Source organism: Phalacrocorax carbo, chromosome 12 (genome assembly GCF_963921805.1).
Source record: "Phalacrocorax carbo chromosome 12, bPhaCar2.1, whole genome shotgun sequence".
Classification (NCBI taxonomy): Eukaryota; Metazoa; Chordata; class Aves; order Suliformes; family Phalacrocoracidae; genus Phalacrocorax; species Phalacrocorax carbo.
Window position 1 is genome coordinate 4,718,892 of NC_087524.1, and position 12,494 is coordinate 4,731,385.

Genomic DNA, 12,494 nt, shown 5'->3' on the forward strand with positions numbered 1-12,494 from the left:
TGTCAGGAAACAAAGGGAATGTTTCTTCCCTGCTTCTGGTATTTATTTGATCCTCTGTGAGCTCCTGTAGCTCATCAAGCTGGGGAGTGAAAAAATGTAGATAGCTTTCTGTGGGATTAGTGAGGTGAACTGACTTGCAAGGTGTGGAGAGTCTCAGAATTGATGCAGCAGAAGGCAGTGTAAGACATGACTGGTGCCAGGAAGAGAAATGGGCTTCCTCTTAGTGGAGCTGAAACAGCTTGGCTGTTATGTGCATGCGTGGGAGGAAGGGCTCTTATTCCTCTAGCATTGTTTTGCTTAAAGTATGTTGCTGGTTAACCAGCTGTGGCTTTGGAGCAGATATTCCTGGCCATGCAAGAAACAGCAGAACATCTGTAGTCAACTGGTAGAGATTCTCCATGTCTTCCAGCTGTGATCTAGGATTTTGATTTAGATTTTGTGGGCAGGTGACACTTGGTTATTATTACAGAAGATTGACCAATGTTTGGTGTAGTGTCAAAATAGCTGCTGAACTGCCTACTTAAATATGAAGATAACAGAATAGTTTGGCATAAGGCTCTGTTTTGCTAGTTTGCTCTGAAAAGTAAAGGTGAGACCACAGTGATTGTCTTCCTTTATTCTTGTACTTGAGCATTCTGAAATTTAACCGTATCTGTTACCTTGCATATGTGTTTGCTTGTTTACATGTGTTTTGGAATGCTTGAGCCTGTTTGTAAAGCTGACCTGTGCATGAGCTCTTTAAGAGTATAACGTAGACTGTTAAATACTGTTTTCCAGTAAGTGTTCTGTACAGGGTGTTCTGTGATATTGCTAAACTCTTTCAACTCTTAAAACTTCCCAAATGTTTGTGTACCTGTAGTAAAACTGTTTTTCCAGCAAAGTCTGTAAAGCCACTTTGGGATTGGTATCAGCTAGGAGCTTGAGCTGCAGGGATGATCTAATTTAGTCTTTTCAGCGCAGTTCCAAAACAGTTGTGTTAATCTTTGTGTCCTCTCCAAGAGGACAGAAACTTCCTTATTCCCTGCCCCTCAAGCCTTAGCAGCTACTCCTTGATAGTTCATTAGATTTCAGGTAGCTGAGGCTTTAGTTGACCCGTAATATCAGTGGAAATGTCATAGTTTCATTTAACAAAAGACAAAAATAATAATGCAAGCTTGATCTTGCTGAAGGTGCGTGTTCTCCTGGTTAGGATTTTTTTTTGTTTTCTTATTTTATTTTTCTTTTAGGAGGAGGGGGAAACCAAAAGCTTGCTTGTATAGCACTTAAGACTAGTTTTAGAGTATTACAGATGCAAACATTGAAGTTCCTTTGGAGATGGTGGTTTGAGATACTCCTCTGGTTGTCTTGGTGTGGAGAGAAAGAAAGTATCTTTTGCATGCTAAAAAGGTGCTGAAACTAAAAACATCCTGTAACAGATCTGTGTTTCAGGGTAACAAAATTTAAGGAGAGGCTGGTGTCTAGCTTCTCCTTGCATCTTCTACCATGTTGCTACAAACTAAAACTGGTTGAGTCACCTCTCCAGTATAGGGCAGAGCTTGGAAACTTATGCTTGGAGCAACTGTATGAATATATTGAATCAAAATAGCCTGACATTATTCTGAGTTATTGAACCTAAAAATGCAGAATGTGTAATAAACTCTAAGTTTACTATTGTGTTGTTCTAAATCTCCATGTTAAGAATTTTAAACCAAACCTAAAACCACTGGGATGCTAACTTATAAATTAAAGTTGAAATGTGAGGGTAAAGGGTGACTTGAAAAGTATATTGGTAAAGTAGGAGGCCTTTGCTGTTAATATTTTTATGTTTATGTCACTTTTCCAGGCATAACTAATAATGTGAGAAAACACTTCTGAGCATGTGAAAGTGAGCAAATAGCCCCTCGACAATGTCAAGTAATTAAAATAAAAAATAATGGAGACACCCTATCCAATGGTCTAAGAATGGTATGTTCAGAGTATGTGCACTCTGAGCATACATTATAACTTTTTGGACACTTTTTCATCAATTCCTATAAATGGTGTACTGTATATAAACAGTTTAAAATGTAGAAATAGAGTAGTACTTTTGTTGCTCTGCAAGCTTTGGAAGTGGCTAAGGAAAAAGCTTTACTTTTCCTTTTAATGGTTCATTATTTTTGCTTGGAGTTGAGTTACATTTGTTTCTGTATGTAAATTATTGAAAAGTCTTGTTTAAAGCAGAGGAGCTTGTCTATAATCAAGCAATGTTTTTTTCTGCTGCTATTTCCAAATTGTTGCACGTAAGACCTTACAGAATGGACAAGGCTTGAGTGTGAAAAAAATTTTGTGTTCTTAAGCAGCTTTTGCATTTTACACATGGTAAAAACATGCCAATGTGAACATAATAGTTCTTGTTATATACTCAGTTATAGTCGTGAAGGAATATGGAATTGCAGGCTTGTGGGGTTTTCAAATTTGTGCAGACTGTTCTGAAAGTATGGCTTTAAGTAAAAATGATTTATTTTAATGCTGTACCAGTAAAAACGCATCAGATTTCTGAAGTACTGTTTTCTCTTTCCTTTGTGGTTCTAGCACAATTCATACTCCTGCTTCTCCACCAGGTTAGAATACCTGTGCTACCGACCGACTGCCTTTAGTCCTGTAGCGTTCCAAGCTGGGGCTGGCACTTCACAAGTGTGTTGAATGTATGGGTTGAAAGTCTACAGGTTACAGTTTTGTGGAGGGAGTGGGGATGAGTCAGGATCTATATCTTGTTTTAAAGCTAAGGACTAAGGGCAGATACGGGCTTGTGAATGCCGGTTCCAAGTGTTATTGTTAAGAATGCTGGACTCAAAGGGGATTTTTAGGGGTGGAAAATGGGAAGTAAATAAAGTTGATGGCTTCCAATAGTGCATTACTATATGTCAACAACATCAGAGCTCTGAATCATCAGAGGTTATTCTTCTGGTGGGCTTCTTTGAGGCTCAAAATTAAGATTGGAAACCCAAGGATGTGCATTTGGAGTGGGAAGGAAAGCCTCTTTAGATTTTTTTGGGGATGCACAAAGCAGTGAAATAGATCTTTGAAAGAACTGTAGCAAAATGACACCTAGCTTGAAACTAAATTTGAGTTTGATGTTTTTGGTCAAACAGAAGACTGTATCGCAAGACTGCTTGGCCTTGTGGAAAGGTGAATCAGTTATACCTAGGGGCAGAGTGCTGGAGTTGTATCTAGCCTGGTGACTTTCCTACCTGCTGATGTTCTTAGCTGCTGCTGTTCAGAGCACTTCAGCTTTCTTTGAGTGGCTGTTGTGCAAATAGGGCAGCCCAGTTTTCTAGTCTGGTGTTGGATGAAATTTAAGATCAATCTTACATTAATTGTCTAGTATTTTCCAGAAACTTTCTCTAAAACTTGAAAATCTGTCATCCTCTTGGGCTGGCATGTAGCTAGCTCGAAAAGTGCAAAGAAGTTTTGTGTTCAGATTTGATGGTGGTGTGGAAGGCAAAACCCCAAAGAAAAGAAAAGGAAAAAAACCCCCAAACCAAACAAACCAACAAAACAAAACCCCAAACAAAACATCAAAAACCAAAACCTTTAAAATATTGAGTTCCACCTATACTATACCTTTCTGAGGCTTAGTTCTAACTGCGTTCAGACACCAATTTATCTTAAACAGCAACAAAAATGTGATTTGAAAAGCAAGAGCAGAGTGGAAACAAGTAGAATGTCACATTAATGCCACCTGTGGAAATGGTGAACATCTCTGAATTACCGTACCATCAGTACGGTGAAACTCTTGCACAGAGTGCTGTGGGCACAGGCAGGAATAGTTGAAGCAATCTTGTTAAATAAGGAAGAAAACTGCCACTTGTAGCTGTTACTACAGCTGTTGTAGTTGCGTTGAGTGCCCATAGGTTTTTGTAATCCAAACAATGTTAGGAATAGATGTGCCAGTAACAGCTTCTTATTCTGTAGCACTTCAGTTACTTTTCAAGCTCTTCAGTGCACCTACTGAAACATTTTTGAGTGTCATTTGAGAGAGTTAATATGCGTTCCAGTGTGGTTTTATAAAACTAGTAGGGGAAAAAATCTTGCAACTTTTCTGCTGGACTTTTGTAAACCAGAACTTAATTTAATGAGCTAATTTAATGCTTGTATTCCACAGGTCCTTTCAACAGAAAGCATTATTCAGTTCTAAAGTGTAGGCTGCTTTTTAAGGAGTTTTGAAGTTTTCGAATGGATTTTGAGATTCTGTACCAGAATGCTACTGACTTTTCAGTCCCTCTCAATGGATGACTTTTTTTCCTGGGACAAGTGAAACTCATGAATATTCTAAGCAGCAACAAATATATGAAATCTAGTACGCTTCCTGCAATTCAGTGAATGCAACTTGTAAGCATTCACAGATGCTGTCCCTTAACAGGGCTTTTGTAAGGCTTTGCTGTTGTCAACAACATATCAGATGTGATGCTATTAGCTGCCAAAACAATGTATTGAAAGTGTCCTTCCATCTTCAGCAAAGCTTATTTGTAAACCTCCCATTAATTTCTCTTGAATTAGAATTCCTGTGTGAGGTTTATTCTGACATAGAATAAAGTTTGACTGGCTTTTTGCCTTCACAAGGAACAGACTTCAACGAATATCTACTCAATAAAAGTGAAATTGTATATTTTCAGTCATGCATTTTAAAAAGCGAAACAAGCCTTTGCTTAATTCAGTACACCAAATAATATTAAAAACACCCACCAAGATTCATTATGGTGGGGACTACATTCTGGATGGTTTGTTTGAATGTTATATTTGTTTTTTTTTAAAAAATATTTTAAAAATAAAATCTTGTAAGAGCTGTGAGTATGCCTAAATCTTTTGTACAGAAATATTAATTAAAACCTTCTGTGTGTTTACATGTTTTTCCTTTTTAAATCCACCAGCTTCCTGGTTAATCATAAAACAGCATTGATACAGTGGCAGATTGCCGTCAGTGTTAGTCGTACATCTCTTCAGCTTCCACAAGTGCTAGAAGCAATAGAGTTGTGGGTAATCCTGGTGGCGTTCTGTAGTATGTGCAGAGACCGGATGGTTGTTCCTATCCATGAAGTCAGGACACACCGTCTATTTTGTATTTTTAGAATGGTACTCCAGAATGTATCTTCCCGCATACCTGCTTTTGGGGAAAGAAGTCTCCTCCAATTAAGTTTCAAATGTAGCTGCTACAGCAGTTGCAGATTTAGGGCAAGACTATAGTTTAATACTTAGTGTCATATTGGTCTTTAGAGTACTTGTCTTGTTTTCTTGATTCTTTGAACACCCGTCCTTCCCTCCTGAAGGCAATATAAGGCACTGTGAAAGGTGTCCTGTACTTCTGAAGTGAGCTTTTGTTATTTACATAAACACACTTTTTGCATCTTTTCTTTTATGGGTGGACCAGGTCATTTCACTAATGGAGTGCAGTGCTGGGATTGACTGAGGGCAGTGTCTTCTAGAGATGTCAGTATCATGGCTTGGCTTTTCCATCAGCCCCTCCTTCCAGGTCATGTGTCAGAAGTCACCAGTTTGGTGTTCTGGGTGCTTACTTCGCTTCCACAGGGACAGATATTGTAAGTTTCTCTGATGGGGACAGAGTTGTGGGATGCATGGATCACGACCAATGCTTACTAGAACACCTTGTATTAATTAAGCTGTTATTAATAGCAACAGCTTGAGTCCCTTAATGGCAGGTAACTGTTTATACAGTGCAAGCAATTATTCCCAACCTGCTTACTCATTGACTGGGTTGGGACAACAGCTGGGAGTTCTCCGCGGAGCAGAGGGGTATACTGATGCACCAACAGCTTCTATGTGGGTGTTCAAAAAACATCTCTCAAGGTGCTCTCTCTTTCATCAGGTGTGTATGTAACCCCGTGCTCCCTGCCCGCCTACAGCAGCTGCTGCTTTCTTGAATTAAGTAATTTTTTTTCTTTCTCTTTTTTTTTTTTTGTAAACAAGCTGTTGTTGACTGTAGCGTGCACTGGTGGCCTTGGAGAGACTGAGCAGAGTCTCGGTGTTCTGACTTTCTCTGTTCTCCTGGATTCCACAGGACTGCTAGTCTTGAGTTTACCAGTTCTTGGGAGACTTCCACACTTCATCTGCATCTACTTCTACTCTGCAGCTTGCTGTTTCCTGGTGGCTAGATCTTCAACTGCACACAAGTATCTGTAGAGTCTGCTCATGCAGACTTGCACAAAGGGATTTTGGTGACAGGCTTGTTTCCCAAATAACAAAAAACATTCTGGGAACTGAAAAGATAGTTTGTAGTTGAAAGCTATACAATGTCTTACAAACACTATCAGTTCTTAACTGTAAAACTATGCTGCATGGTCAGAGACCCTGACAGTGCTGGAATTTAAGAGCGATTGTGCAGTTTTCGGACAGACTGTGGTGGTTGAAGCCTACTTCTATCTGGGCAAGGCCAAGAGACTGCTTTCTGTGCACAAATGTGAATGTGTTCAACCTGAGAAGGAAATGTATTTTAAATTACAGAAGATGCTGTAAGTGAAGAATAAATCTGGGGATCTCTTTCCAGAGGAAGAGTGTGAAAGTACAAGGTTAGCTAGTCAGCCCTGCACAAAAACTTCTTCCAGTAAAAGTGCTCCATATTCTGTTGGCTCGGGTCAACTTGTAAGCATCCTGAGAAGTAACCTTACATACTACTCTAACTTTTAATCCCTCTGTGTCTTTTGTAAGTTTTTGGAAAGTAATTTTCCAGTGTTCGGAATAAATACACTTCTTTCATTTTCAAAGCACTTGCTCATAGTGTGCTCAGTGGGAGCTTGTGATCAGAGGCAAATAGTACAGCCGTGTACCTAGAGAAATGCTTGCTAATATGATCTTGTGATGGTTGGCTTTCTAAGAAGTAACAGAGCAATTCAATAATCTGTCTGTTCAAGTGTAATTGCTTTAGGCACTGGCAAAGGTTATCTGCTAAACTGAAGCTGTGTGCATGTTTCCTGGTTTTCTAGTCCATGTTATGAAAGTTGAAGGTGTGAAGATTGCAGAAAATATTAGTAAAAGTAGTAGTTTCCTGTTTCTTTCTTAAATATGTACTTTAGACAGTGATTTCCAGCTGTTTTCTTTTCAGCCTCCAAATAGCTCCATAAGATATGCTAAACCAAACTCCAGACAAAAGTCTGAGAGCTGTTGCGTGCTGCTGACTTATGTTTAAGAAAGTGTCCAGTATGACTAAAAGAGCTCTGAGACTGCATAAAGTAGTTTAGAATTCAGAGGTAAAAGTGGGTATTAAGTACAAATATTAGCATGAAAGCACCTGTAATGAAAGCTGTTCCCCTTCAAGTTAATTATAAGAGAAAGCTAAGGTAGCACACTATGCATTTGCTGAGCAGAAGGTCTCTACAGTGGTGAACCTGGCTTAAAGAAATGTAAGTGGGTTCAAATATAATTTGTTTTCTCTTTTCAGAAACTTTTTCACTAAAAGGACGAAGGAACTCAAACCTGCTGTCCAAAGTGCTCCTGGCTGGAAGTTATTTGGAAAAGTCCCACCCAGGGAAAACTTTCCAAAAGATTCCAAAATTATTCAGCAGGTGAGTAAACATCACACAACTCTAGATACAGAACTTGTAAAAATTAATGCATAGGTATTGCAGTTCTGTGCTGTTTGTTATCTCCACGCTGTTACTGGACAACCGTAGAGTGCTCTGGGAAAACTCTTTCGAGGCCTTGTCTAAAGAATAGCAGTTACTGAGAAGGAGTTTGAATTTTATGGACTAGACAATCTTCAGTAAACATCAGTGCTTATAAAAGTGATACATGTTCAACAAGAGTTTAAGCTGTTTAGGTCAAAATGTCAGAACTTGTATTAATACTTCTCAAAGTTTTGCCTTATTCAACATGATATGCTACAATTTTTTTTAATGGTAAAGTGATTGTGAAATACTCAGAACTTCATAAAGTAAGCCTGGAGTTACTTCTGCCTGTTTTGTACAATAAAACTATAGTCATACTTGCTCACTCAGTTTTTCTTCAAACTAGATGTTGATCTAGTAAAATTTATCTTCTTAAAGTGTTCTTGGATATTCTAGTGTTACAAAACTGATTTTTTTATTTAATCTAACTCACCTTTCCATAGTCCTTCTTGCCTGGAAGACTTACGGTGTAGGTAAATTGTGACAAATTGCTTAGAATTCTGAAAAATGTAATCTTGTTTCATTTAGACTTTTAATCTTACTCAAGGTATTTTTGTTTCAAAATAGTACTGTAAGTTCAACTTGTTTTGGAGTTACTGGGGTGCTACAGAAAGGTAATTGATTTCTTTCCTCTGCTACCAAGTTGCACTTCCATACATTTGTTCCTGCGGAATCTGTCTGCCATTTTATTATTTATCAAATTAAATAGTCTTTAAAGACAAGCAATTGGTAATGTACCATTAACTTCATGTTAACATGCAATCCTGAAGTTGAAAGTTTTGTTGACCTGAGAAATGTGAATGTCCCTTGTGTTGGTGAAAGCAGGAACTTGAATCTCCTGAGAGCTGCTTTCTCTTTGTCTCCTTTCTCAAATTCCATATAAGCTGATGTGTTTGGCAGATGCAAATAGCTGTGAATGAAGCAGTGTTCAGCCATCTTCTAGAAAGAGCTTTGTGGTGAAAAGGGCCTTTAGGGAGCAACTAAAGTGAAAAAGGAGAGATTATTTTTGAAGGACTTTAGTGTAATGGGACTTGTCACACAATGAAATGTAGGAAAATTATGAGATTGCAGCAAGTGCTATTTACTCTGAAGTAAACTGGGTGCTTTTTCAACATTTTCAAATACAATTTTCCTTACTGAAATGCTTTCCCTTTTTGGGTGAGAGAGGGCAAGTGTTCTTTCTCAGTTTTCTTGCAGATGAATGCTGTGGGCCTTGTGCTATGAAAATACTGTGGTAAAAATCCAGATGTCTCTTCCGTCCTGAGAAATGGAGAGTGCACAATGCTACCAGTCATCTGCTTCCCATTTTCTAGTAATGAAGATGTTTGTTCTGGAGACCAAGTCATAATCTGCAGAAGTAGTCTTATTTTCTTATCCTGTTGTCCCTTAGTGACTGTTTTTCTTTTGAACTTGTAGCGTTCCCATTTTTTTAAAACTTCTCTGAAGTGGCAGAAAAGCAAATATAATAAAACAGTATATTGTCTTTAAACATGATTGAGTTGGTCCTAGCCGCTAGTCATGTGGTTTGTGTCAAATGGTTGCCAGATTAGGGTCACTATTGGATTTGTATAATCTTGAGTAATGTGTCTGTAATAGCTAATATTTTTAGCCTCTAATTTAGCTAAAGCATGCATGGTCTTTAGATAAAACATCATGATACCCAGTTATCAGGGAGGGATCCAGATTGATATACTTTGCACAGAGTTAGATCTACAATACCTGAGAATCTCATTCTTAAATTGAGAGGTGACCCTAATGTCTCCATATTTAACATGTGTCAGATATCTTGCATGTGTGTTGAAAATTTACAATATAGCTCCGTGTACATGTGCCCTTGCAGAAAAGCCAGCGGTTTCTTTTTCTCAAAAATGTTCAAATTTGCAAAGCTGGCGATGGGTTGGAACAAATATAGGCACGCTTGGTTATTGAAGATCAGTGGCAAATAGCATCTTTGCTTTTGAATGGCTGGCTGAAGTCCCTAGGCTAAATTTCTCACTGTTACAGGAGATGAGTGTAAAGAATATAGGCAAGAACGCAGTTATGAGGCCCTTAAAAAGTTGACAGAAGTATGATTAGAGCTTACTATGTTCTGTTCACAAGCAATTCTGTGAACCTGGCAGAATACTTCATATCCTACATGGAGTGTCTCTACAAACTTCCACACTGACTTTCTAAATTGAAGTCAAGGGATCAAGTGTGATCTGAAACACAAAACCTGCAATTTTTCCCCCCAATTTTTTTAGCCATCTGTGGTCAGAACAGTAGCTACTCACTGTTTACCAGCTTATGTAAATGAGCTGCTAGGTGTAAGACTGTGCAGGTAGAATGGGCTTCAGCTGTGGGCAAGCTGCCTGTGAGGGAGTTTATGGGAGTTTATTATTAGCAACAAACCTTGCTGTTCCTGAACAGCTATTTCATTCTGCATGGTTGAACACAAATTTCTGTGACTGTACTGATGCCAGTGGCCAGCTTTGGGAGGGTGCAAATAAACCCTTAGTTAAGGAAACTCATTACTGAGTCAGCATCCTGCAGATGAAAAATGCAATCTTAAGACGACCTTTTGCAGGAAAAATTAACTCACGACAGGAAAAACTTTGTAATTAATAGAAGGAGGAAATTATTTGGGTACGGGAAATACTTATATCAAAGGTTTATGGCTATATTGTGGAGCTTAAGGGACTTCCCTATTAGTAAAACAAGACAAAAATTGCATCAACGTAGATTTATAGTCAAATGGGTAGTAGAGCTCACATGCCCTGTTTCTCTCCTGGCTGATGGATGCCTCCTTTGTTTTGGTAAGGATGATGTAGTAAACGGATAATTATGTTTAAATGAATGTTTGAGGCTCCCAGTCACTGTCTATCAACTAGACACTGCTATATATGCCTCCGCAGAGAAGTCAAGTAGTAATTCTAATATCTTGAATAACTCCCAATAAAATCTGGAAACTTAGTTTGGGATACTGTTTCAGACAATCACGCTAGCCAGCTCTGTCTTCAGAGACTGTCTAATGAATATTACTGTAAATAGCTTCTTTGCAAGTTTCTTAGCCTATGTAGAAGATGAAAAATATTTTTGTCGAAAAGCAGCCTGCGGGGCTTGCCTGGCTGGGGAGGTGGCGGTGCCCCCTGCAGCTGTGCCGCCATCAGCATGCTTTGGGCGAGATGCTCGAGCTCAAACTGGGTCAGAGGTTGAAAGTTCTTGGCAGCTGCATCTCCCCGCTCGCAGCTGCTGGCACGCTCAGCTCTCCTTGGATTTGGAGCTGCCCAAGCAGGATGTGATTGAGGCCAACTCTTTTGCTGGACATCTCCCTCCTCTGGGCTTCCTTCCTTCACTTTTTTGTTTTTAAAAAAAGGAAAATAGCAACTCCTTAGGACTGCAAATGTTGAATGCGTTTGGTTTTAGGAAGCGTGCCTTTTTTCATGAACTGAAGCTAATAAAACTGGCTTTTATAAGTAGTATGTGGTATTAATGATCAACCTGGTAAATTCTTTTTCGTCTGTACAGAAATCTGCTGAAATATTTTAGCACTTAAAGCAGTAGTTGACTGAAGAGCAAGTTCTGTTTAAAAATGCAAGCTCAATTTCTTCTTTTCTTTTTGTGCTTACGTTAAAGAAAAGAGCTTTAAGTCTATGATCAAAATGATTTTGAATATCAAGTCATTAAGTTTAGCACTTGCTTTTTATTAAAGCAGTCTTGAATACTTTTTATTAATTTGTATAAAGGAGCATGGTGATTTTTTCTTAATATGCCCAAATTAAAGTAAATTCAAAATATGGAAATATACATTGCAAGATAAAGAAACGTAAAGCATGTACCAAATTCACTTTGTCAGCAGTTTTAACAAAGTACTGTCAGTGATGGCCTTAAAAGGGGGGAAGCTTTTCTATTTAAAACTGGCACACCATGAAAAGCTTGCAGTGCAGTTAGAAATGATTACTTATTCACAAGTGAAGCCAAGCAGTCTTTTCCAAAAGCTGTCACCTTGTGTACAAACTGGAAAGTATTAATTATAGACAGTCCTTTAAATACTACCTCTGATTTTGATGACTGGGTCACTGTCCTACAACTAACCTCTGAAAAATATTATTTTTGGGTGGCTCTGAAATCTTAAAAACAGAAAGTAAAATACTCTGCTTGAGGGCTAAAAAACAGTGTCTTCACTTGCATATTTTTCTGGTGTCGATATCTCCAGTCTGAAATCTAATGGCGAAATTGCATTCAGTGAAGCAGCTCAACTCCTGTGGTGTCCCAGGGACAAAAGTTGTCAGAGGCTTCTCTTCAGAGGAACAGATAATTTTTGAATTGGTTTTCGTATGACTCAGCCCTTCTAACTCGCAATATTAACTCTTCCCTCTAATCTTCGTTGTTTCAGTTTAACAATGCATGAAGCTCCTAACGCTTAAAAAGCATATATGTCATGTTTGTCAACAAATATAAGGATTTGCATATCTGAAAGAAGTAAATAGAATGCTAGATGCTTTTTTTCATGCGGGGTTCGTAAGCAGATAGTTATCTACGTAGAGGTCATGTTGGCTTGTTTTGCTCTGCTGGAGAGAAGTGAAAGGCAAGACTCCTGCCTGTTTAGCACATATAGGTAGAAATACTTTGGTAACAAACTGCCTTGAAACCAAGACAGGCAATAAATAGGGGTATTGGGTCTTGCAAGGAACATGTAACACCTGAACAACAATTTGCCTGCTAGCAGCCGTGAGAAGGCTGTGACTGTAGCAGCCAGATTCTCAAGAAATGTCCGTCATCTTTCTGGAGCCACACATGTAGTTAGTAAAATGCTATGCTAGAGATTAAGTGTTATGTTGAAGCCTTTCAAAGACATTTTCTAGGATTTTAGGCTTT

General features: G+C 38.6%; 1 protein-coding gene across 4 annotated transcripts in view; it reads left to right on the forward strand.

Annotated features, from left to right (window-relative positions):
- The window catches only part of TBC1D12 (TBC1 domain family member 12), a 47,060-nt gene that overhangs the window by 10,769 nt on the left and 23,797 nt on the right, over positions 1-12,494 (forward strand). For all 4 annotated transcript variants that reach the window (XM_064463803.1, XM_064463802.1, XM_064463800.1 and 1 more), the window contains exon 2: positions 7,412-7,535. In XM_064463803.1, the coding sequence (XP_064319873.1) occupies positions 7,412-7,535 (124 nt within the window). The remainder of the gene's footprint in view (positions 1-7,411; positions 7,536-12,494) is intronic.